General features: G+C 37.6%; 4 protein-coding genes across 5 annotated transcripts; 2 read left to right on the top strand and 2 right to left on the bottom strand.

Annotated features, from left to right (window-relative positions):
• Positions 1-1,113: 1,113 nt before the first annotated feature.
• Positions 1,114-6,029, bottom strand: LOC108965973 (heparan sulfate glucosamine 3-O-sulfotransferase 6). The gene is made up of 3 exons (XM_018928696.1): positions 5,792-6,029; positions 2,983-3,539; positions 1,114-1,730 (listed from the first exon to the last, which is right to left on the bottom strand). The coding sequence occupies exons 1-3, from the start codon at positions 5,927-5,929 to the stop codon at positions 1,223-1,225; spliced, it is 1,203 nt and encodes a 400-aa protein (XP_018784241.1). The 5' UTR covers positions 5,930-6,029; the 3' UTR covers positions 1,114-1,222.
• A 4,135-nt stretch (positions 6,030-10,164) lies between these two features.
• On the top strand, positions 10,165-11,911 carry LOC108965427. Its single transcript, XM_018927882.1, has 3 exons — positions 10,165-10,294; positions 10,353-10,598; positions 10,671-11,911. Exons 1-3 carry the CDS (start codon positions 10,270-10,272, stop codon positions 11,855-11,857), a joined length of 1,458 nt encoding a protein of 485 aa, XP_018783427.1. The 5' UTR covers positions 10,165-10,269; the 3' UTR covers positions 11,858-11,911.
• Positions 11,912-15,156: 3,245 nt separating this feature from the next.
• Positions 15,157-22,630, top strand: LOC108965359. Its single transcript, XM_018927747.1, has 3 exons — positions 15,157-15,493; positions 15,609-15,866; positions 21,409-22,630. Exons 1-3 carry the CDS (start codon positions 15,421-15,423, stop codon positions 22,533-22,535), a joined length of 1,458 nt encoding a protein of 485 aa, XP_018783292.1. The 5' UTR covers positions 15,157-15,420; the 3' UTR covers positions 22,536-22,630.
• Positions 22,631-22,650: 20 nt separating this feature from the next.
• Positions 22,651-23,959, bottom strand: LOC108966052 (protein-lysine N-methyltransferase EEF2KMT). Of its 2 annotated transcripts, none has more exons than XM_018928891.1 (3): positions 23,781-23,959; positions 22,925-23,713; positions 22,651-22,835 (listed from the first exon to the last, which is right to left on the bottom strand). In XM_018928891.1, the coding sequence occupies exons 1-3, from the start codon at positions 23,866-23,868 to the stop codon at positions 22,684-22,686; spliced, it is 1,029 nt and encodes a 342-aa protein (XP_018784436.1). In that variant the 5' UTR covers positions 23,869-23,959; the 3' UTR covers positions 22,651-22,683. The 2 variants fall into 2 exon arrangements, with proteins under 2 accessions (XP_018784436.1, XP_018784362.1); XM_018928817.1 differs by having other exon boundaries at positions 22,925-23,726; positions 23,785-23,959.
• Between the last annotated feature and the right edge of the window lie 1,963 nt (positions 23,960-25,922).

Here is a 25,922-nt window from a genome sequence, read left to right as displayed (position 1 = left end):
TAGCCAGCACATGCCGAATATAATTTCAACCGACCCTTTACCACGACTGCCCGGTTTATCTAACTGGAACGTAAAAGGATTTTTCCCCCGCTAAAGATTGTCAGTTCGGCAGCAATCATCTCTTATTTAGGAAATGCTTTTTTTATCATTAAAAGAACAATGATGATTGAAACTACGTAAAGGAGGCGTTACATAATATGACATGGTAGAGCAAATGTCATACCATAATTTCGCCCAAAATCGAAGTAACATACATATATGCTAGAAGATATCTCGATATGTATGTGTCTACAATAGTCTTCCTTGAATTTGTGAAAGTGTCTATTAACCGCCCTCAACTGAACTTGTTCAACTTTCTTAATTGTTATAATTTTAACAAAGAATTTTCGAGTTTGCGTAACTCAAAAATAGAGCTTAAAGCACAGTCTTTTTTCGATCATATCTAGATACAACATTATATCGGTTTTGCAGACGAATTTTGCAGAATTTTTTCGTAAAAATATTTTTATGAGTCCAAATTAGATCTGAGATCTGCAGATTTTGTTCGAACTTTCCACCCTAATGTTCAAAAACCCAGATATTTGCATATTAAATCGATCTACATAGTTGCATATCACATAAATTATATAGTATATCTATCTTGCCAAGATATCGATTTCATTTCTTATTTGGTGCGTGAATTATTGATGTTTCGCGCTTGCAAGTAAGTGTATCTGTTTATGCTAGTATTATGTATGTATATGTAAATACCTATGTCAGTATGTATGAAACGCTTACGCTAATGATCTACGATTTGTATGTATGTAATTCGTATATGTAAACTAGRAGATTGCAGAGTTCGTTTATAAAGTTTTGAAGCAAAAATTGTGCATTTTCGACAGTCATTATACGAACAAGTACCTAACTACTCGCTCGCCATCACTTAAGATTACATACTAAGTATGTGTGTATGTAAATTTGGCTAACAACGGCATAGTTGATACCACTTTTATATGACATACATATAACGTAAATATTTTGACGAATATCGTAAAATTTTGCGACGAAGATCGTCATCATAAATTTCCCGACGAATATCGTAAAATTTTTCGACGATTGTCGTAAATTTTCCGACAATATCGTAATTTCTAACATTGTTCAACGCTTTTGAAGCGCTAGTAATATTACGTTCGCCCGCTATAAATATCGAATTGCCTACGTAATTTGCTTGCTTCTATCCGATTTAGGGCCAAGCAAAATTGATGCCGGTCATTTGGTAGAATTTATTGTTGAACGGTCGATAAAATTCGCGCAAACGTTCGATGGCAGCTTCCTCAATGTGCGGATGATTGCGTCCTTTCGTCTTGCCCAAACAATGTGGCGTGGAACGTGCTTCCGACTTGAATAGACAGGGGAAACCTTTGGTGGCGTTAAAGTAAAAGTGTTTCTCAGTCACGACGCGTTTGAGACCCAAGAAGTCTTGTACACGTCCAATCTCGTAGGCAGGATCCATAATAAGCCGTTCGCCGCTTATGAAGAGCAACTGCGATAGCGGAAAGTATTTCAACCACTTCTCTAGATAACGCGAGTATACACCTATTTTGACGGGTCCCCAAGCGGTGTCCACTACCGCGAACGAGCCGTTGACGAAGGCTAAATCTTCGAAACGCTTCATATCCGATTTCTTGCTGGCCGCTTGCGTGTAGTCGGATATGGCTCGTGTCACAGGATCGCGCACGACAATTAACAGCCTGTAGGTAAGAGAATTAATGCGTAGTTTTGGAATTTAGCGAATTTAATGAGAAGCAAAACAAAGCATCTAAAGTTATGACTCTTAGTTATTTAAGTATTTTTGTCCTCTAAATTGAATTTTGGATGGTCAAACTTATAAGTAAATCACTCGTTATTCCCATCCTGCTCTATGGTGCAGAGGCATGACCGATGACAACATCTAATGAGTCGAGGTTACGAGTTTTGGAGAGAGTTTTATGGTTTTCTGCGCATTGGCAACATTCGTTGGAAAAATGATCGACAGGAGAAAGCAGCTACGCTGGTTAGGTCATGTTGTCCGAATGGATGAAAACACTCAAGCTTTAAGAGTTTTTGAAGCAGTACACGCCGGAGAAAGCAGAGGAAGAGGGAGACCTACACTCCGTAGGAAATATCAGGTGGAGAAGGACTTGGCTACACTTGGAATCTTTAATTGCCACCAAAAAGCGAAAAGAAAGAATGATTGGCGCTGTTGTAAACTTGGCTATAACCGCGTAAGCGGTGTCTACGCCAATGAAGAAGAAGAAGCAGAAACCGCATTAACTCTCATAAGAGTACAAGAGGTCCTTGATAGTTTGTGGTATCTGAGATTTGCTTTTGTCATAGCTTTATGTAATACGATAACACGCCATAATTATTATTATTATAATCAGAAAAAAAATTTTTTTTGAGAAAGGCTTCATAGAGATTTTCAATAATTCGCTATTTGGGGATCCTAAAACTATGCAGAAAAAAATTAGTTTTCTAGTATGAACGGACCTTAAAAAGGAAGGGATGGATTTGTGACTGAATGACAGGACTGCAATTTAAGAGTGTAGATGACTTCTCCTTCATCTTAAAAAAGACAGACGAGTACTATAATCAGTGAGGTTCTCGAAATCGGACGAAGTTCCTGATTTGTCCTACTACTACTATGATATCCTTTGATTGAATACCAATCTTTCGAAGATTTTCTAGTCGGATCATACGTAAATTGAGGGGTAAATGCGTAACCGTTGTCAATTATGGTCTTCTTCCCATTGAATCAATAAAGATATTAGCATACATCCCTCAAGTCGTCACTTGACGGAGGTCTGTTAATGGTGGGTAACATTAATGAGTCATGAATAAATTTAAAAAGCCCAGGTGAATATAGTATTTGAGGATATGTTAGGAGTCAAATTCTCAAATAAAATAAAACAGTCGAGCTAATCCGTCATATTCTAATTTTGTTTCGCGGCGGATTTAACTCACTTTGTCGCCGCATTCATTTGATGCACCCGCTGCGGCACCTCTTTTGTCACAAAATAGCTCGGCGTCTTCTCCATTGTTATTTGACCCTCAATGGTGTAGGGCATGTGGTGGCGATACCAGCGCAGACCACGCTGATAGTGACGATCAAAAAAATGCACCTCACAGCCAGCGGCGCGTACATCCGGATGCAGACGTATGAATTCAAGTAGCGCGCGTGTGCCGCTCTTCTTCACGCCAATGATGAGCGTGTCGGGCAGATGACGCGACGGATGCAAACCTTGTTGACGTAGGAAACGATATTTCGGTGAACCGTCGGCAGCTTCCTGTGGCGGATTGCTTGCATTGTTGTTGTTGGTGTTGTTATTTGAAGCACTTAACGGCACAATATGTACAACGGATGAACCGTGATTTCTTAAGCTTAAAGCTTCCGGTGTGCGTTTCGATGCCACACCGACGACATTAACGCTGGCATTTGAAGCGTCTAGCTGCGTAGGTGGCGGTGTTGCAGTAGTAACGGTGAGCTCGTCATCGGAGAAGAGTAGGCCGCGAAATGGATTCTGTGAGGACGATGTAAATTTTGTTTGTTATAAGGTTATATAAGATGATTTGAGGAGAGCTTTAACTTGCGTATAACATTTGTAACGCACTGGGTGGTCCATAAATTGTTTTTAATAATCAGCATGACGAGCTGAGTCGCTTAAACCATATCCATCTGTCTGTATATACGCGAATTAGTCTACCCGTTTTTGAGATACCGATGCTTATTTATCGAACCGCCAATATCAGGTCACTATAGCATTTGGCTATTATACGAACTGAACGTTCGGAATCAAGTCCTTGTATGGAAAACATTTGATGTATGGATTATTAGTAAAGGCAGCGGTACAATCTCCGAGGAAACTGTACCTTTCGGACCACTGTAGGATATACTTGTACATAGTGCCATTCAAATTGATCGAAAATCAAATCAAATTCTTTAGTAATTACGACTACGAGCAAAAAATAGTAAGACTCTGTTCATAATTTTAACATTCTATAATGTTAGCTAAATCAGGCGAATACTGTGGTTGCTTGGAAACCTCGATTTTTTTCTCTGCTTTGACGTGTTTTTTTTTTGTCTTTGGCTCGCCATTCGACCCAATCGGTTGTAATCAGAGATCCAAGACTCATCGCCAGTTCATGACAACCTGGTAATTGGAAAGCCTTGTTTCACAGACGTTAACAGCGTCGCGGTTTCTCGAAAAAGTTTAGTGATTTTGGAATCAATCATGCATTCACTTTTCTTCGGCCTAAATGATCTTTCAGAATGGTTTTAACTGATCCTTCCAATATTTCAACGACGCCAGTAAGATCTCTGACTGTTAATCGTCGATTCCCAAGTACCAATTCCTTTATTTTACTGTTCATCAGTTGGTGTTGATGGCCGTCCTGGACGTGATTCGTCGTCAACGCGATCTCGACTCTCTTTGAATAATTTGTACCAAACAAAAACAAGTGCTCGTGACAAACAATTATCACCGAAGGCCTTTTCCAACATTCTGAACGGTTCGGTATCAGAAATTTGATTCCGCATAAAAAATTTAATGGAACTTCTTTGTTGAATAATTTCGCTCATATAAAAAGACAAGCGTATACTCAGCACTAGTGATAAATTTGATGTGAGATTTGGCACAGATGTCACTGGCAGTCATACAATGTGAGTTCCAAGTAGACTGGACTTTTTGAATCCAGCGCCTTCTGGTGGCGCCAATTATATGTCGACTGGTGCGTTAGAATCTGCTATCTTTATCGATAATGCTTTCATTACATTTCATAGATTAGAGGTGAAGTTATTGCGTTTTAAGTGTCAGTATATTCGTGTTATCGCTGCGAAAATAAGCTTCGAACAAAGAGCCAACATTAAATTTTGTTTTAAAATTGGTGAAACAGAAACGTTTCAGTTAATGAAACAAGTTTATGATACGATTGCCTACACCGTAGCAGAATGCGCGAGTGGTTTCAACGTTTTCAAGGTGGTTGTGAGGACATAAATAACGATCAACATGTGAACCAATCAAAATCCGTGATCACCGGAAATTCCATCGAGACTGTGCGTGAATTCGTCAAAAATCAGCCGAAATCTTCATTAAAATTATTGGAAATTTGATTTTTGGAGTCTTGATGCGTTTGGTGCGCCGTATTCGACGTGTTCGGCCCGAATATCGCATAGATGAAAGTTGCCGTTTGTTGCACGATAAGGCGGCGCTTATCGGTCGACGATTGTGACCGATTATTTGACGAATTTCCTTTTCCTTTTCGGAAAAATGCATTTGCCCATGAAAGGAAAGCTTTATACAAACGTAGAGAGGCCATGCAAAAATCTTACACCGGCATACTGGCGGCCATACCAGCCAACGAGCTAAACCACTCGTTCGACATGCTTTTGGACCGTGCAAAAAGCAGTATTGATGCAGAAGGAGACTATTTTGATTAAAATAAATTGGCTGTGCCGAAAAACCCATTTGTTCTGGTTTTTTTTTAAGTCCGGTTTACTTTGGTACAAACCTTGTACAAACCTAATAAAAAGTATTCCGACGAAATTTAAGTTTAAAAGTCTTACTATTTTTTGCCCACAGTAACATGAAGGGTATTTAGCTTCGGTGCAACCGAAGTTTCGTTCTTTCTTGTTACACGTTTAAAAGCCGGTCACTATATGAACCACCCTTATGTGTGTGAAGCATCTGCAGCATGGTTTGCTTACATGCGTTTAAGTGTAAGAAAACTCCTTAGCATGCAAAATAATATCAAAATTGTATCACTAAACACGCACCTTTTGGAATGTCCGACTAATGCTTGTTAATAGGCACGAATTAAATGTATATGATACATATATTAGGGATATGCAAATTAGCAGCGTTATCGCCAAACTGCGATTACTGAGATTGGTGAACCAGTTCATGACAAACATACTGCTGCGACGCTATCCTTGTTGCTTGTTTTCTCCATTCAAATCACACAAAATGCACAAATTCGGTCGATTTGACGATATTAAATGCGCTCCGAACAACTACCGTTATAATTACACACATCGCAACTTGTTCAACTTAACTATGGACACTACATTTTGTTAAAAATCACATGATTTTCTGATTTTCGACAGTCACTACATTGCTGTGTTGCTAGAATAATTGCACAATTGCACTAATTTGACGAAGAGGAAAATTTCCAAAATTTCCTGCAACGATTTCCCATCGAAAAGGGTTGATTTCGCACAGCTCGGCTAGATTGTGTGAGATGGTGAGTGTGTGTGTGGGTGATTGAGCGTTAAGGCGAATGAGGGCAATTTACAAATACAGATCCATATATGTATATATGTATACGTCGATAAAGAAATCAAGTCAAACATTTCTATAACGTTTGTATGTGTGCGTGTTGCTGTGGACGCAATAAATGTCAAATATCCGCCATGAAGGTGGCGAGGAATGTTTGCTTGCCTTCCAAACTTCACGCAATTCGCCAAATGATAAAGACGAATGACGCACAAAAACACAGCATGAAAAGAAAACCACCAAGCCGCTACAAAAGCGCTCCAAAAGTAAATGTCAAAAAGGATAACTGACAGTTTGCTTTATTGGTAGCAGGCCACTGCCGCTGGGGGTTGTATATTGGCAGCGAAAAAGAGCGTCCGCTAAAATCTAGCATTTTCCCACATCGCATACACATTCAGGTACTACTTTACGCACTATACGCCGACCGATTACGTCGAAGTTCGGCGAAAATACTCTCTCGCTGTGCCGAAGTGCGGTCCTGCTGCGCGAAGTTGGCGGCTTTCTGCCGTCAACATTTGCAGCGGATGGTAAGGGTGAAATGCCGTTATCAACCCTGCGAGCGTTCGAGCCGGCAGTTTCATTCATAAAATTTGGCGTCCTTGCCGAACTATTTGTACTTGCGCAGCTCGTATTCCGCTCGGAGCAAATCGCTCTTGGTTCGTGGTAATGCGGAGCGTATGAGTTCCTTTGGCTAACTGAAAGTTGATTGCACAGTGTGTTTGTAACATAATAATAGGTAAACTCGTTATAACTAGACGATATTTGCGAGCGTCGTAATCCAGACTACTTGTACATGTCCAATAACAGCGGCCTGTTCTTTTCAAATTTAGCGTACTTTTAAATATTCGGTCTTTAATAAGGCTACCAAGTTGTTGAATATAATATTTTCGCATAACTATTGTCCAAGCTACCATTCTAAAGAGAGTTGCAATTGGACGAGGTATCAAGCCTTATCTGACCTCATTACTTAAAACGATTTTTTTAACTGGTAGCGAGAGGTATATTATAAGTTGGTTGATTACATTAATGAGGACAGATTTTTTTGTTCCCTTCTAGTCATGCGACTGTTACTGATTTGCTCCAGATTGTATTATTTCCCTACCGTTCTTTTGGCACTGTTTTATTACATCCAAATCTGTACCGCCTTGCTTCTCAGCGAAGCCATCGTTTAATACTATATAATATGGAACTACTGCCTTTGCATAAGAGGCGTAGCTAAAGAACAAATGCCTTCGTTAAAATCTCCATATTGTGAACTATTTTGGCAATTAATTTTAGTATGGTATGTGTTGTATTGGATTTCATTACACCATGATGATACGCTAAATTACAGTTTGGTTTCTGTTACTCATTTTTAAATGAGGAGAGGTCTTAGCGACTCCTTGCAGATTGCATATATGTATCTGATTGTCTGGATTCTGGTAGTACCGAGCTTTGGATCTTGGGTTTAAAAACTGTCTTCCTCGACCAAACCATAGTTCATCCAAGGTAGAGGCAGCATTTCGTCAATTTGTCTTGTGATATATTTATATACTATGTATATATTGTTTTTACATTCTACAATTGTACACATATTTTTTACACTTTTGAATTCCTTTCATTTATCGCTGGAAATTTAGTTTTTGCGCCCGAATGTCCACTTTTCGACAGGCAACTCTTTAGTTGTGGTCTAGGGTTAAAAAAAAATTTATAAAGATTGCACAGGTCTATTGTGCCCTCTCCTAAATCACAACGACCCACCTAGCCTCTGCATATTAGTAAATTTCAATATACTGCTAGATGCTAGTGAGATGATGTGATCCATATTTGGAAACATGGATCCAAGGAACTTTATCCTGAGACTTTAGACATGCAGATGCATGCAAGGATAATTGGAGCACTAGCGAAGTCTGCGATGCTTTTAAGGTTCAAACCACCGCCGCATATAGTACGTGATTATCAGTCGCACTTTCACGATGTACAACCACCTGGCAATCCTTAACTTGAGAGTCCCAGGATTTACCATCTAATCGATTGCACACCATAAGTGCTTTATACGCTTTGACCATTATGGTCAAGTGAACATGCTGCTTCCACAGCAGAGTATGTTGCAGCGTGAGACCAAGATATTTGACCATGTTAGTCATCTCTACCTCTCTGCCCTAAGGAGTTAGGTAAATGGGACGATGGTCGTCTTAGAGGATTTGATGTTCAGCTCAACCTCATTGCACCATTCTTTAACCAGGTTTAAGCCCCTTTGTAGTAGGTCGTAGGGAGTGTCCTCGGATTCGCCTCTAGCTATAATAGGAATGTCATCCGCATACCCTTGATATACGGATCCCATTGCCAATTAGCAAAACTAGTATTTCATGCACGAAAGGGCTCCATAATAACACTTGGCCAGAATATCCGGATAATCCATTAAACACATCGGTTGAGAAAAGATTGCAGCGTTTGTGAAACACCCCCAGTAATGTTTTATGTCTCGCAGCCTATTGGACAACGGACTTTGCTCTTGAATTGAATATGGTGTTTTTATCTCTTGCGTCCGTATAATTCATAGTTTGCTTACAATTTAAGTGACCCTATACTATTTGGTATCCTCACCATATACACTTGAGTTGGAGATCCAATATTAATTAGACTTTTGCCCCATTTGGTTTCACTGGTCGGATGCAACAGTCGGCGCCAGCGCAATTCAATGCAAGCAATGAATTTTCGTTATTGACCTGCACAAGGTGCAGTGGTTGTTATAACGGAGCCAAATTGCTATGTAGTGATGTTTTGTGAGCTAAATAGTACTCTACCTGATCGCTCTTGATATAAGCGTTCGCCCAATAAAGCATCTTGCGGCTAAAATTCTTAGCTCCACCTAACTCTAAGGCATCTAACTCCAGTCTCAGAGTACATATCGCCGGTTCTTACCATTGAAACTACAGTAGTTTAGCTTTGTAAGAATTCGATAATTTGAAGTCAGAACAGTTTTCAATACCAGACGTAGTATAAGCTATCATGTAACTGGATACACGGGATATGATTAGATTTTGGTGCTATGCAATACCAGATGGAGTTCATTTTCTAGCTCCATGAGGAGTAGTCATCCTTTAAGATGTCTGCGCTTTATGCAAATTTTACCAGACTTAGTTGCATCACTCCTACCATACGTATCATACAGGGACAAGTGCACTAAGAATGTTTCGTTGTTTCCCTGGTTCCTTACTCCAGGCAATTCCTGCAGTCTTCTCGATTTTTCGAAGGGTGTCGCCAACAAGCAGTGTTCAGTTAGTATTCCGATCATATTTCTAAAGTTTCTTCTATCGAGTGCAAATAGGAATTTTTTATACTTTCGATATATCGTTTTGCACATGACTTTCGCAGTTTTGCACCTAAGCAGCTTCGTTCATTGGGTTTTGATTTTTGTTATCATATTTCTGTTCAGATCGACTTATAGACAATACATTAGCTTGGCTTAATCACGTTGTCGGGTGTAAGCCGTACACCATTTTTGGCAATCTCGTCTCATAAGAGGCAAACAAGACCTCAGCTTGAAATATACTGCAATGGTCCGGTAACTTAAAAGGCTGCCTTAGGCTTAAGATTGGTCAGTATATTTCCAGACCACGGGGTATACAAGCGTGCCAGGAATATTCCGTGATCCGGTCCATTATTGTCCATATCTACTGCCTTAAATTCGATTTAGAACGTTGTAACGTTTTCTGTCACCAACATCTATCCAGACCAGGTTGAATAAAAAGTACGTTTTGTGTAAAGTGAAACTCTCACATAACTCTCCAATCACATTATTGTTTCTAATCAAAGATAACTTCTGTGGCGCAACACTTTTTATCTCAACGTCTAAGATACCTAGCAATTTGAAGAGTGTGTCATCGATGCAAGAATGCGGAGATAGCGTAGTAAATCAACCGTTTCGTAAGCCCACAAGCGCGCAGATGTAAAAATACAACAAAGTGATCAGTGACTATAGTATTCTTACACCGAAATGTACCATTTTCCGGATATTTTAGGTAAACTAAAACTGAAAATTTGTGTCTATTAATTCTCAAGTTATTTTATTTTCTACAGCTTTTCTGTGCTTATTCGCTAGTGGCTGTTTCTTCGGCTATTACTACAAACATGCCTATGTCTACGACAATCTGTGGGTGCATTGGCACGCCTTGCTAGGGAGCGTTGTAGCTGTGGCCTTGGCGAGCGGCTTAACTTTGCGCAAATATTTGAAACGTCAGCAGAGTTATGATCACTTCTATGTGATTTTCTACGGTCTGATATGCTACCTTATCAGCTGTTGCTTCATGCTGACGGGCAACCTAAGTACGTAGCTAATAAAAGAACAAAAACAAAGCGCCGCTTTTATTAATATTGTCAATACTATATGATTTGCAGATATTTGCTTTTACTTCGGTTTCATTGGCATTGGCACTACGCTCATTCCCTGCTATAGCTACATTAGTTTGCGCAGTTCGTCGCGTGGCCTGCGGCCGGCGCGCATAGCGTTTGGGAATGCACTATACTTTGCCGGCTTTACGGTGGGCTTTAGTGTATTCAACGAGTTCGAACCGATCTATTGCGGTTGGATCTATTTGGGCATTTCGCTCTTCATGCTCGCCGGTGTTGTGGTGAATGAGGTGCTCCAACATTTGGGTGTGCACAACTATAAGATATCCTTCGATCTGGCCTTCAATCTGTTGAACGAGGAGAAACTTGTGTTCCTGCCGAACAAATCGATCTATGCGCTCTTTGCGGGTCGTGATGACTACTATATGCAGCGCAATCGTCAATGGTGGGTGTTGGGCGTGGCTGCGGTTTTGATGTTGGAGCACGCGTTACTATATTCTGCGTCGTACTTGCAGTTGACTTGGAGCTCCACTTTTGCGTATATGGCAACGCAGCATTTGTACGGTCCATACGTGCTCTACACGTTCGGTTGTGCGTTGGGCTGCGGTTTGATGGCGCGTTACAAGCCCAAATTGTTGTACTTAATGTTTGGCGTTATCAAGATTACGGCGCTATCTGCGTTACTGGGTGTTTATGATGAAAATGCTACAGAGCAATGTTTCTACTTTCTGTGCTTCTACTATACCTGCATCGGTGTGTATTCTAGCGTGGTTTTCCAACTGATACTCGAGTGTACGCCTTTGCTCTATACCGAATTGGCGCTCGCGGTAGCTTACGTTATAGAACTGCTCGTCTTGGAAGTCTTAAAGTACGAAACATTGGCAGATGATAATTGGCAAGAGTTGCTGGGGATCGGTATATTCAATATACTATTAACTGGAGTCTGCATTGCACTTGTTTGCATTTTTGTACCGCGCTCACGTGGTCTCATTGAGATGCGTAATAAGCTGATGGGTGTTAGACGACGCCGACCTTCGACGCCACCACAATCCAAGCTGTGGAATACGAATTATTTTGTGTACCACGATCTACAACCGGACGATGTGCGTTGCGTGAAGTTGGACGGCAATCGTGTGTTTCAGCAGTACCCGAAAGAATCAGTGGCTAACGAGGAGCCGCCTAAGATAGGTGAGCGGCTTGCAAGTATTTGTTCAGGAAAGGGTACTTTCTATTGAAGAAAATGCGGAAAGCACGCCGAGCAGGTTTCAAAATTTTCATATTTTTGCGATTGTTACAAAAATTTAAGATATAATAAAAATAAAATAAAATTGACAACTTCTATACGTCAAGTTCCGATAATATTTTCTATATTTTAAGTTCCGATTTTTTCGAATTTTCAAGAATTTTATAAATGCGAGTTTTAAAAGTTGCTTTACTAAATGTATGTACCAGTCCAGATATATATTTTATCAGTTCAGTTGCAATTTAATCGGATGGTTAGAAGTTAGAGTGTGGGTGTGCTCGGAGAACAACTTCATGAACATCGCCAAAGAGTAGTTGTGCGATGATTTCGATTATGCGGTTCATAACACAATGAAACTGTAGAGTTACTGGCAATGAGTCTTGGCTTTATGCTTACGACTCGAAAACATATCACCAAACGGCCGAATATGGTGGTAAAGGTGAACCGAAGCAGAAAAAACTACCTGACATTCCCCTGACTTAGCTCCATGTGTCTTTTGGCTGTTCAGCAAACCCAAACGGCCACTCAGGGGAAACCGTTTTGAGTCAATTGTAGACAGTAAACGTGAATCGCTCTGTGCATTGAAGGCTGTTCCGGAAATTGACTTTGAGGATTGGAAAAAACGGAACGTTGGCCCAAGTGTGTTGTGACCAAGGAGCATTACTTTGAGGGGGACGGCATAGATTTTAAGAAAAAAATTAAGAATTTAATAATTTTGAACAAATATATAGAAGTATAACTACCAACGACATAACTAATAGGGTTGGAATTTCCTTTCGAACAATTGACTGATTCACTGAATTCCTAAGTTTTGGCAGGTATAGAACGATTACAGATAAGACAGTATATATAAAAAATAAAATATCATTTTTGTTTGTTTTTATAGTAACACTTGCGACTGCGTTGTGATTCCCGCGAAATATCACCGCTTCTTGGATATATAGAAGATTATAACAAATAGATATAAGAATGATAGATATAGGAATTTTTGAAATTATTGATGAGCGAACAGCCGCGTGCAACTCATTAGAAGCATTATGTACATACTAGGTGTGTTCTGAAAATAACGGGAATTTTTCTTTTTTGAAATAAATATTTATTCACATTCGTCTTCAAAATAGTCGCCATTCTCTTACATCTTATTACAATTCGAAACACTTCGCAAACACGAGTTTTGGTAAAGGGAAAATACGGAATAATGCAGTGGATGCGGTGGAAAAAATCTAATTGCTCCCGCATCAGCCGCATTCTCCAGATTTGACTGTTAGCGACTATTTCCTGTTCTCAAACCTCAAAATAACGCTCAATGGGACGAAATTTTCGTCGCACTGAGGCCTATTTCAAGCAAAGGACAAATCGTACTAGAAAAATGGTATCGAATCATGGAGGGTCGGTATAATCAGTGTATCACCATTGAAGGGAACTATGTTGAATAAAAACCCAAATTTTCAACAAAAAAAAAAAAAAAAACAAGTAAGGAAGGCTAAGTTCGGGTGTCACCGAACATTTTATACTCTCGCATGATAAAGTATAATCGAGATTTCATTATCCGTCATTTACATATTTTTTTATTTTGCTGTAAATTAATTAGATTAGATCAATTTGTGTACTTTGAGTATTGAATTGTATTTTCATTTATTTTAATTGCATTGAAAAGTTATAGTCCGATCACGACAATTTTTCCACNATTGTTGCGAGAGTATAAAAATGTGTTTCGAATGGGCAACACGTGTTTCTCGTCTTTGTCGGAAATGAGTATTGTTAACGAAACTTTAAAGCGAATCATGGCAAATTTCAATCAGCTTATCATGAAACTACATTTTTCAGCCTGGCTATAGTTTTAACTGGAAGACAAATCATCCAATCATTTTGAGTTTTTCCTGCTTTTGTCTGTCGGGATATACGCGAACTAGTCCTTCAGTTTTGATATCGATCTGAATTTTTGTACAAATTTTTTTTCTAATATCTATTTATATAATATAGAATGAATGTAGCTGCCGTACAAACTAAAGGATCGAAATCAAGTGCTTATATTTAAGCACTTTTCATTTTACGAGATGTCTTCATGAAATCTGGCAAGGGTTGTTCTCTAAAGCTATAATGTATCTAATCTCCGAAGAAATTGTTCTGATCGGATAACTAAAGCTTATAGTGGCCGTACAAACTGAGCGACCGGAATCAAGTTCTTGTAAGGCATATTTCGTATTAGTGTTTGCGAAGTGCTTTGGCTTAGTTCGGCGTAGTCGAAGTTAACGTTTTTCCTTTGATTTTATCTGTATTCATTAATTACATTACTCAACAAATTTGAAGGAAAATTTGGCGATTGATGATTAGGAATTTGAGTGCAAAAATTTTGAATGACTTAAAGCTGTTTTCGTCATTTTAGTAACTGGTGGTCTTCTACACCATTTGACTACAATACAAAAAAATCCGAAACGTTTGGTAATTTTAACGTTCATTTTCGGGTTTATCAACGCAAAATCAGCAAAAAACATCCTCTAACATCACAGTCGCAAAATTACTGTAAACTATTTTTATATAGAAATATTTTTATCACGCAACAGTTTTCTCTAAAGAAATCACCTTGTTTTTAGGCGCTCACATTAGGTGTGCTCCCAAAATTCATTAGAGTATAGTGTGACTCTTTTTTAGGGTGTAGCAAACAATTGTCATAAGTATAAAATATTCATTTGAGCTTGAATGTAGTTGACCTTTTATGGAAAAATTTAGATAAGCGGTGTATTCTCATTTATTGAGAAATTCAGGCGCAACCCTGACAAGTAATTGTTTATTGTAATGGTGCTCCTGATTCGCTGCACGCTGCTGTATATATAAGCTTTTTGATTTATAGTGCTGTTGACTTCTATTATCTAAGTTAACTACCTACCCGAATACTCGCTGAAGGCACTGCACTGCCTATGCATACGATTAATAAGTAATTCAACTTATTTAATTTTCTTGACATTGACATTTATTCTAACAAATAATGAGTAATTAACTGTATTTTTGGATAATCAAAACGATAAAGAAGCATATAATAAATAACTAGAAAAATATGAAAGAATGAGGAGCATATCAACAAAAACTTTGCTTTTCAAGTTGCCGATGCTCAGCAGTTCGCCCGACAGCCAAGCGAGTATGCCAAATCGGCTACTTTTTGCGCTCACACATGCTCACTAAGCAATCTTATCTTATCGCGTTTGGTAACGGACTTTATCAGACAATTTTTTAAGGCAAAAACAAAAGGTTGGACAAAAAAAAAAAAAAAAAGAGTTAGCGCGGTTCGGGCCTATACGGAGCGTGTTGCAACTCAGTGCGGGTCGTCAGACTGCGAAAGACAATTCATTGAGACGGCACTTGTGTAACGTGGTCATTGTCCGGGGACGTCGATGATTTTTTGTAACGGTTCGACGGGGAGTTTTTAGTTAGATCCACTAACTGTAATTTAGTGGGGCTATGCGTTGAACTTACGCCACGCTTTTCTTAAATTTTATTTTTTTCTCGTACTGCTACCGACACCCTGTATCTGATTTTGTGGCGAAGTGAGCGTGTGGAATGGCGAATAAGATTGCAAATTTGTGGGAGAGTTTTGTCAACAAATTCTTCCTGTTCGCACCGACCTTTGTGGGTATGTTGCAATGCAACGCGATGAGTAAAAAAAATGTGCAAAAATAGTGTGAAAAAATTTATGAAATTGCAAAAGAAAAACTAAAAAATAATAAGTTTCCATTGCATTTTTCTAGTGTGTTTAACCTTCCTGCCATGCGGCCTCATATTCGGCTACACGATATGCTCGCTGATCGCAGAACGCAACGTCAATGCTGGGCTCATCGAGTACGGTCCAATGATATTTGGCGGTTGCACCGGCTTCGCCATTGCGCTTATCATGTTTATGGTGAAATTCCTCAAGGGACGCATCATATTTTGGCATATTCCGATTCTGTTGTGCGCAGGGGTTAGTAATTTGCTGGCAAGCTGTTTCTACTTTGCTAATGACATGGGTAAGTCTGCTGAGGCGTGCGCTGACTCATATGAAAATTTTGTAAATACGATCAAATTGTGCGTAAATGTGTAATTTATGGTTCGAGGTCTAACAATATGGAATTTGCTAGTACTTTTAGTACGAAATCGAACACACATACATATGTCGTTATTAAGCTACTTGTTGTATTTTTATGTAGTCGAGTATTTACAACAACGCCATTTGGTAGTTAATCTCCGTTATCGGTATTGTTGGCTTTAATTGATTTCGACAGTTTTGCTGCAATTTCTATACTAGCCTTTTTTCGCAGCCTTTGTTGTTGCAATAAGACTGTAAATTATACAATTAATCCACCTAATCTATGAATGAGAGATGGCAGCTGTGCTGTTTATCGTAGCACCGTCAAAAAACATGATAATAAATAGAGTGAAAATAGAGTAAAAATAGAGAAAAAATACGTCGAATATTTGCTTGTTATCAGGATTATATTGACAAAATTGCAACACGCAATTTCATAAATGAAGCGTCGGACTTTCAACCTTCTTTCTTCCAATACGTTTTTCTGGCGTAAAGTAAAGTACGCCAAAGAAGTTTGTGGGACGAAACTATCGTTCTTAAGTTAGAAGCGGAAAGTTCTTGAAATAAGTGAAATTAGAAACTTTTTCAAAACCAAAAGAAGAAAAGTTGGAAGATGTATCTTCAATAACCATTACAGGTTAACCCGAAACGGTGGAATGGTTACAACATCTTTGTTATTGGTTGGAATCAAATGAATGAGAGAGCGAGAAGTTGTGAACGACTAAAAAGTATTTGAGATTGTATCAGTTCTATTATATAAAAAATAATATCTAAATCAACTTACAGATAGACCTAATTGGCCTACAAGAATAATTCCACAGGTCGATCTATTCAATTTGTAAAGAAGAAATAATGTCAGTAAAGATATTTATATAAATTATAAAACTGTATTTCTTTAATAATTTGCTTACATGAAACCAAACTGTATTTATGAAATTGAATATTGCCGAAAAAAAATTTTAGGAAATTTTTTCCAAGTGTCCGAAAACAAATGTTGGAAACAGTAAAAACAGTTTTCCCCAGAGTTTATCTGATTTTCAGTATGATTTCTTCATTTAATTTTTTTTTAAATGTTGTGATCTTATATACATTTTGAGAAAACTTAATATTTAGTCCAATATGTACAACATCTATGGATCACTTTCTAGTTAAAGAAGGTGTGCAGGTGCAACAACTTGGGGATTTTTCTTATCACAAAAAGCGATTGTTAATAGTTGATAGACTTATAAAGACATAAAAGGCAATTTCCAAGACAGTGGCGGCCGAAACATATTTATAAATAATAACAGATATTTTACAATAATAATATAGCTTATGATTATTATTTGGCAGTAGCAAAATATTTTAAATTCCTGTGGCAGGAAGAGACTAAGTAGTGAGTATTAGCTTTTATTCTAGCCAAAAAGTTTTTCACGAGCTTTTATGAATATTTTTCAACAATAAAATACATTAAAGAATTAACAGTATAACAATATATCACATTTATCTCTAATTTCACAAAAAAATAAATTTTTGTTATTTTTGTGTCTCATGGCAAAAGCTTACAAAGCTGTTCACCAAATACGACCGCCACTGTTCTTATAGAATACATAGACCCTGTACAGAAAGTATCGGAAATTTTTCATTACCTCCTCTCATCTCCCTCATATATGGAAGACAAGCAAATTTTTTTTCCTAGGTTGGTACAACTGTCCTTAATTATGATGCCAAAAATTAGTGTGATCTGTCAAAAAGTGTGTTTACAACAGCTGTTTATGTCAGTCGACCTCAGTATTGTTTGTCGAATTTTTAAATTTAAATCAACGTATTTTTGTTAAATTTTGGTCAAATACTCAACAAATATCATTGAGCATTCACCTGATTTAGCTCCATGGACTTCTGGCTATTCTTGTAACTAAAACAACCGCTCCAGGGAAACCGTTATGAGTTAATTGCTGACATTAAAACAAATCCGACGCGAGAGCTGAGGTCGACTGACATAAACAGCTGTTGTAAACACACTGCTTGACAGATCGCGCTAATTTTTGTCATCATAATTAAGGACAGTTGACCCAGCTGTTTTCCATATAAGCGGGAGATTTAAATGATGTATTCACGATACTTTCTGGACAGGGTGTATATTCTCAATGTCAAAATGTCTGATCCCTAACAGACATTTTATTCGTCGTAATAAAATTGAACGCCTTTTATGGCTTATGGATATTAACATTTATAGATTTTGTGGCTAGCAGGTATTATCGATCTAACAGCGTATACTGTCTATAGTATATATTATATGGTTATAAATTATCTATTATATGTTTGTCAACGATATTCTTCCATTAAATTGGAAGTGAAAGGGGAGGAATTTTGTGGCCTCGCAAACCTTACCACTCAAAATGCTCAAGTATTGTGTATCTTTGGCTACACTTTACAGCGGTACTTTTTGCGGTAAAGAAAATTTGTATTTAGAAATAAGTTAACGACATGTTATTAATCAAAAATATTAAAAATTAAAGACAAAACACATTCAGATATAGATAGCTTTACAAAATGAGCTCGAAATGTCAGAGACTGACATGCGATGAAACAATTATATTTTTTATATTTAATTTCATTTACACCATAATTGAAATGTATTATATTTTTTTTTATTAAAACACGAAATTTAGTCGGTGTATCAATATAAAAACAATAAAATCAGCCGCTTTTGTATAAGCACAGAAAAGCTAATTAGTGTTTTACTCATTAAAAGTAATAAATTAAAACTATAATTATAATTAGGTCATATATAGTAATTAAGTTTATTTAAGCTTACTAAAAATAAAAAAAAAAAAAAATTGAAAAAAACCGAACGAACGAAAATGTCCAAAAAAATATTTAAGAAAGTATAATTGTAAGGTTTGCGTGGTCACGAGTTGTATGTATTTAAAATATGGAATTTATAACGATCATCACGTGGTTACATATTTGTGTGTAATTTGACAATATCCGACCTGTTGAATTTTTTTTATAAAGCCATACATAATTACCTTATATATAGTAAAGGGTCTACCAAAAAGAACGATGTGCTGTTAAAATTAAATGAAATACTCAAATTACACATAACAGTAAATTTATACTTCTTATTATGATCAATAGCCAATACAATATAGCAAATTAAAACTTCAGACTGATATCAGCTGAACGATAAGATACTTAGTTTATAATATAGGAAACGTCATTTTCGTTATAAGAATCAGATGATGTATAGTATATGGATATATTAAGTATTTGTATACACATAGGTGTCTGTCTGTCCGTGCAAGCGATAACTTCAGTTAATTTGAGATATCTTGATTAAAATTGGTACACGTGTTCTGTGGTCTCACCTGTAGGATGGAAACGGAACATTGCTATACCCATTAAATACCGTTACGCAAAAACATATAATACAAGAATCTTTATCGATTGTCCAGTGAGAATTTCATGACATTTTATTGATTAGAAGTGATGTTATTGCGTTTTAAGTGTCAGTATGTTTGTGTTATCGGTGCGAAAATGAGCTTCGAACAAAGAGTCAACAATAAATTTTGTTTTAGAATTGGTAAAACTTTTACCGAAACGTTTCATTTGACGAAACAAGTTTATGGCGATGATTGTATATGCCGTAGCAGAATGCACGAGTGGTTTCAACGTTTTCAAGGTGGTTGTGAGGATGTAACTGACGATCAATATGTGAACCAATCAAAATCCGTGATCACCGGAAATTCCATCGAGAGTGCGCATCAATTCATCAAAAATCAGTCGAAATCATCATTGAAATTCATGGAAATGGAATTTTTGGAGTTTTGAAGCGTTTGGTGCGCCATATTCGACATGTTCGGCCCGAATATCGCGTAGATTAAAGTTTGCGTTTGTTGCGCGATAATGCGCCGTCTTATCGATCGACGCGATCGATTGTAACTGATTATTTCACCAAAAATTACATTTTAACCACTAACCACTCCGCGTATTCACCTGATATGGCACCGTGCGACTTCTTCCTTTTCGCAAAATGCATTTGCCCATGAAAGGAAAGCGTTATACAGACGTAGAGAGGTCATTCAAACGCCTTACACCGGCATACTGACGGTCATACCAGCCAAAGAGCTAAAACACTCGATCAACATGCTTTTGGACCGTGCAAAAAGCTGTATTGAAGCAGAAGGAGACTATTTTGAATAAAAAAACTTGAACCATTTGTTCTGTATTTTTTTTTAAGTCAATGTTTACTTTGGAACGCACTTTGTATATATTATTTGGTTTCAGGTATCCGTGGGATAAATATTTTTAGAAAGTGGGCACGGCCTGATCCTTCTAACAGATTTAAAGAGCATATCTCACAAAATACTGGAGCTATTTCAATCAAACTTGATGAAATTAAATTATTCTAATACTTCTCAATAAATATATGTACTATATATAGTTATCATAAGAAAGATATCCCAGAAACCATTTGACTAATTTAAGTCACATTTGGTGCATGACATTGCTTAGACATTCCTATGTTACATTGTTAAAATGAAACAACAACCACGCCTACTTCCTATGTATAATATTTCTAAATTTAATATGAATCTTTAACTTTACAGAACCAAAAAGTTAGGACAATAAAATCTTGAGCAAATAGTGTCTAAAAATAGTCGAAACCAAACCCCATCTTTTCAAGTCTTGATACACCGGGCATGTGACCTAAATGCCTAACGATGGTTTTGTATATAGAAAATAACTCTAAAAATATATATTCTTGATATTCACAGAAAATCTCTTCATGATGTTGTGTTAGTGAGTTTTTTAAAAATAGTAAAAATTGAAATTTGGATATATGACTAATTCGGGACATAGATAATCCTATGAAAAAGACTTTCTTGAAATTTCGGTTCAGCAGAACCTGAGAAATCGTGTGTATCGTTTTGAAAAAATCAGCTCTGAGAAAAACGGCGTAAGGACATCATTTTTAATTAAAACTTAAAGCGGCCAAGTTGCAATGACACTGAAACGGCTACAACTTTGAATTGGAACAATTTAAGCTTTTAAAACTCTTTTGGAAAGACTTTCAGAATATGGAAGAATTTTTAGACGATAATACGACCATAGGGAAATTCAGCGAACGTCTCTGCTAAACTGGATACCATCGAGTCAATACTACCTTACATACGAATTTTTATATACGAATTTCAAACTGCAGATTGAGTTTAAAGCATATACATATGTATGTATGTATATCGATAAATATGTAAGATGCCTTAGCAAATTGAGTAAACAAATAAAATTGGACTGAGGCTTTCCTTACTTGTTTTAATTTATTATTGTAAATATGTACGTCTTTGTTCAAGTAGCTTTAGTAACAGCTGCTGGAGCAATAATGATGCCTTTTATTTTTGTTGTTGTAATTTCTTTCAAATTTGATTATTGGTTAGGTTATAATCCCCCCATTTATGTAGACCAACTAATCAAGCATTCGTTTTTGCTTCTCTTTTCAGACACAGCTGGTGCTTTCATCTCCTACTTCGCGTATAGCTTGAACTACATAGCTGGCTTGAGCTTTCTACACACAACGCTACATAAACGCAGCCGTTCCATAATGCTCGCGCTTGCATTTTGCATCTTTCTACTTGGCACCGCCGGGGCGATCAGCCTTATTGGCACCAGCTACACGAAGCCTGACAACACAGGCAATGCAACCAACAATGAAGTGCCGGATGGACTCTATGTGGGTTTCGCCGGTCTCTACTTATCCATTTCGATTGTGATTTTAGGCGTACTCATCGGTTTGAAAATTTTGGATTTTTTTGGCGTTGTCGATTGCCAAAATATTTTGGATAATGAATTTCGCATTGCCAACTCGAATGGCAGCATATTTGATAAACGTAAGGACATCATTAAGCGTGTCAAGTTTCTCTATGTTACTAAAAATCAACAATGGAACATTACACTGGTGGTGCTCTTCACCGAAGCGATACAGTATGCACTCTTTGTGTACTATATCTTCTGGTTCGTTATGAATCCAGGCATACGTCTAACGTCGCTGGACAATGTGGACGCAATGTTGTGGGTGGTGTTCGCCGGTTCGGCTGTATGTGTGTTGGCCATGGTTTTCTTTAGTGTGAAAGTCACGTTTGTAGCAAATGAGATTTGTCTGATAATTTTAACAATACTGAGCATGATCATATGCTCATCGGTGGATACGAAATTACCGCTTTGGTTCATACTACTTTTCTTTGGTTTATCATTTTGTAATTTGCAAATTTCGATTGTGGAAGTCTCGCACTTTCGCTATACCGAGTTGCTTTTCTTCGTGTCGTATTTGGCGAAGTTGCTCAGCACCAGCATCGTGTACTACTATTTCGTCTCCAATTCGAAAAATTCATTTTTCTACGCAGACGATCCGAGCACGATTATGGCGCAGGGCTTTGTGTACCTCATAATCACAGCACTGGTTGCCCTCGTGGTGGGCGTAAAAGTGCCGCGCACCTATTGTATGACACTGTTCGAAATACAATACGATTTGCTGGGTGTGATATTCAAACAGCATGAGATTGAGCAGCTGGATGTGACGTGTCTGCACGATGGATCGATCCCGACGATAAGTGCTCATGCACATTACTGACTTGACGCATATATTGTACATAAATGTAGATATGTATACATTTTAAACATAAACAATTATTTTAGAACGAGATTTTATGTATTTATATTTAATTACTGTGTTAGACTAAGTTTACCCTTTAAATAAATGTATTGTTTTTTTTTTTTTTTTAATAAATGACTTCAAATGCCATTAAATTACCGTTTAATAATCTTTTACGTGTGATATGAAAAATTTTTACTGGTGTTGTGCGATCCCAATAGAAGTTGCACTTGTTTAACGGTATCACATCCTTCTCCACATACTGGAAATCCAATGTAGCTGTAATTAATATACACTTGGTTAGATCGCAGCAAAAACACTTTAATAGCAACCGCAAAACACAATATTATTTATCTGTTAATACTCACAAAGTAAATTAAAAAATTTATTTAGTGTGTGTTCGTTTCGTACTGTGGCAGCAAGTAACATTTCACATTTGTCTTGCCTCATTTTAAAAACATAATTAATAGCGTGTGTTAGAGAATCGAATACTGTATCGTCGTACACTACATCCGCAGCCAATATCACATCCGTCGAAAATCCATTTGGCCATTTCATTCGATCAATAGCGCCCCATTCCAATTCACACAAATTCAATAAATTTGCTTTTATTTCATATACACCATCAGTAATTTCATTGGCTGCGCTGAAATTTCGCAAGACGTTCTCCTTCATTAGTTCTATGCATTCACGACTTCCATCGGTTAGCAACATGTGCCGCACACCGCAACACTGCAGCGCAATCATGCCACATAGGCCAGTGCCAGCACCTAACTCTAGTATACACTTCTCACGCACGAATTCAATATTTTGCACCAGATAGTCGGCTAACGCTATGGAAGCCTGCCAGCTGCATAAGCCAGTCGTGCCTTCTGCCACGAAGCTTTTGGACTCGCGCAGAGTAAAGGAGACATCGAGTACCGGTTGCACATAGTGTTTGTAAGCATATTTTTCAGTTGTGTCCTTAGCTACACGTTGTTGTACAGCACAGTAGCTCTCGTACACAATATCATGCACTTCGTCACAATGTTTTTCCAGCTGCTCCAATAAGCGCTTTAGAAAATTTAGTTGATAGCTTATTTTAATGGGATATTTCTTATTGAGTGGGTGCAACGCTGTGTTTTCTATAAGCTGTTTGTGTTCGTCCCATGTGAGATCTTTTGGTGTAGCCTGTAGATTGAAAGGCGATTTCAAGTGCAAAATTTAGAGTTCAAATTTTAATACCTACATCCCAGTCGATGCAGTGTAGCGGATAACAGCACAGGAATTTGTACTTCAGCGTATCAATGAAACTTTCGATCTCTTCTTTCATAATTAATTAATTACTAAATGCTTTATATTTACTAACTAAATTGGAATAAGGTATCTAAGAAATAAACATTTCTTTCGTATAATGCGGTGGTAAACAACAAACAGCTGTTTCACAGACGTCAGGTATGTTATAAAGACATGTGTGCGACCAGTGTTGCATCTTTTCGGAGGGCGGGGGAAATATGAATATGAGCCGCACATTGCAAATTTTGTTTCATTTAAGAATTATGTAAAAATTTTAATAATTTGAGATTTTTTAAAGTTTTTTGGCACATATTAATTTTAAAGTACTTCTTGAATGAGTAATTCAATAAAATAAAAAAAATAAATATATGTAAGATTCTAATAAATTTGTTGCATTCCAAACAAGCCTACTCACCGAACCCCTCTATCCCTGTGGTCGGGTTTCTTTAATCAACTACGGCGACAACATAAGGCAAAAAAGTCTGGTTGGCGACTTCGGACAGCTAACTTCCGACAAGCAGTGACCGCCATTCAAAGTGAAGCCGTCAACATCTTTGCCGACTCGCTTTCAGTAATGGCCTACATATTCGGAATAGACCACGACACAAAATATGCGTGCCTGCGTGCAATTAGTCTCGGCATGACACTGGCTACCGCTTTGCATGTCCCACCAACCTCACTCTTCTGTAACCCCTCTCTTTGGTCTGACTTCGTCGATATGGCACGTTTCCTGGGCCTTCCGTTGGATGACGTCGCCGACAACTTTGCTACTTTTTACCATCGTAACGTGGATTAGGTACATGTTACAACAACAACAACAACATCTCTATGGTACGACTCCGCCACTAGTTTCCGGGCCTACTTTTAAACAACTTCGATTATTTTTGGAACTGGGTATGACAAAACTTTTTTAACAACAACAACYTATTTTGAGCGACAAAATAAAATGTAATTGTAATCAAAGCTAACAAAACGGGAGGCCAAGGAAACTTGCTGTTTCGACGGGACGGACGAAGTGGTTACGTCATACAGGGACTTGTCGTATGAAACATATAAATATGGTATGATGGGACCGATTATAGTATCTAGAACGAAGTTAAGCAAGGATTCGCGCCATAATTGCAGCTCTTCTACTCTTCTTCTATCGCTTCCTGAAAGCTCAGTTTCTGTTGCTATAGAATAAGACAATCCTCAAATTATTTAGGAATAGTTTGGTTACTTCGGTTCGTTTTGGTGTGCCCGACAGCAACCGTCTTGAGGTCGAGTATATAAGTCAGCGTATATTTTCTAATAAAATTTTTATAAGAAGTATTCTCAATTTCAGTATTGCTTAAAATATAATAATGATAATATCAGAGCAACATTTTTACCGGACTTTCTCCTTTCGTTAGTATATGGGAGTTGGGGGTGACATCGACCCGATTTTATCTGTTAACTATTATCATGCCACATACCAAAAAATATTCTCTGGGTTCATTAATCTACCTAATATACATTCACCAATCATATGGAGCAAAGTCAGCCGGATGTTAGAAAGTCCTGATAATAGTTATATACCAATTTTTGATACACAGAATTAATATTGTCAGGAAAGGATTATCTCTGAATTTCTATTGTATATCTTACACATTGACCGACATTTTCCATGAAAAGTCAATTTTTATATATTGGAGTCCTCATATTCGGTACCTAAGCTCTTGAACAGGTTTAATTGGATTTGGTAAATTTTTGGTCAAAAGATGGCATACTTTAAATGAATTATTAGTGTTTTGTCCTGTTATATTAACTACTTTTTGATTTATGTACTGGAAAGTGAAATAATCAAATGGATAAATGGAAATACAACCACGCCGTAGTCCGGTTTCGCCCATTTTTGCACTGCGACATAGGAATATGATAAGAATGCCACCTGTATTTAGTAGAAATCGGTCTTCCGGGTCCCAAAAAGTGGACGGTGCTATGTCCATTGTCCAATTTTCACACCGGCTGCCATTAAGTCTCTCTCATAATTACTATCTCTGGCGTATTTAGTATTAATTTATTGCGCTTTTAGTAGTTTTCAACACTACCCTTATATGGGGAGTGGCAGGC

Source organism: Bactrocera latifrons, unplaced genomic scaffold (assembly GCF_001853355.1).
Source record: "Bactrocera latifrons isolate USDA-ARS-PBARC rearing strain unplaced genomic scaffold, ASM185335v1 scaffold_0, whole genome shotgun sequence".
Taxonomy (NCBI): Eukaryota; Metazoa; Arthropoda; class Insecta; order Diptera; family Tephritidae; genus Bactrocera; species Bactrocera latifrons.
Note: the sequence above shows the minus strand (reverse complement) of the source record. Positions and strands in the feature narration are given on the sequence as shown.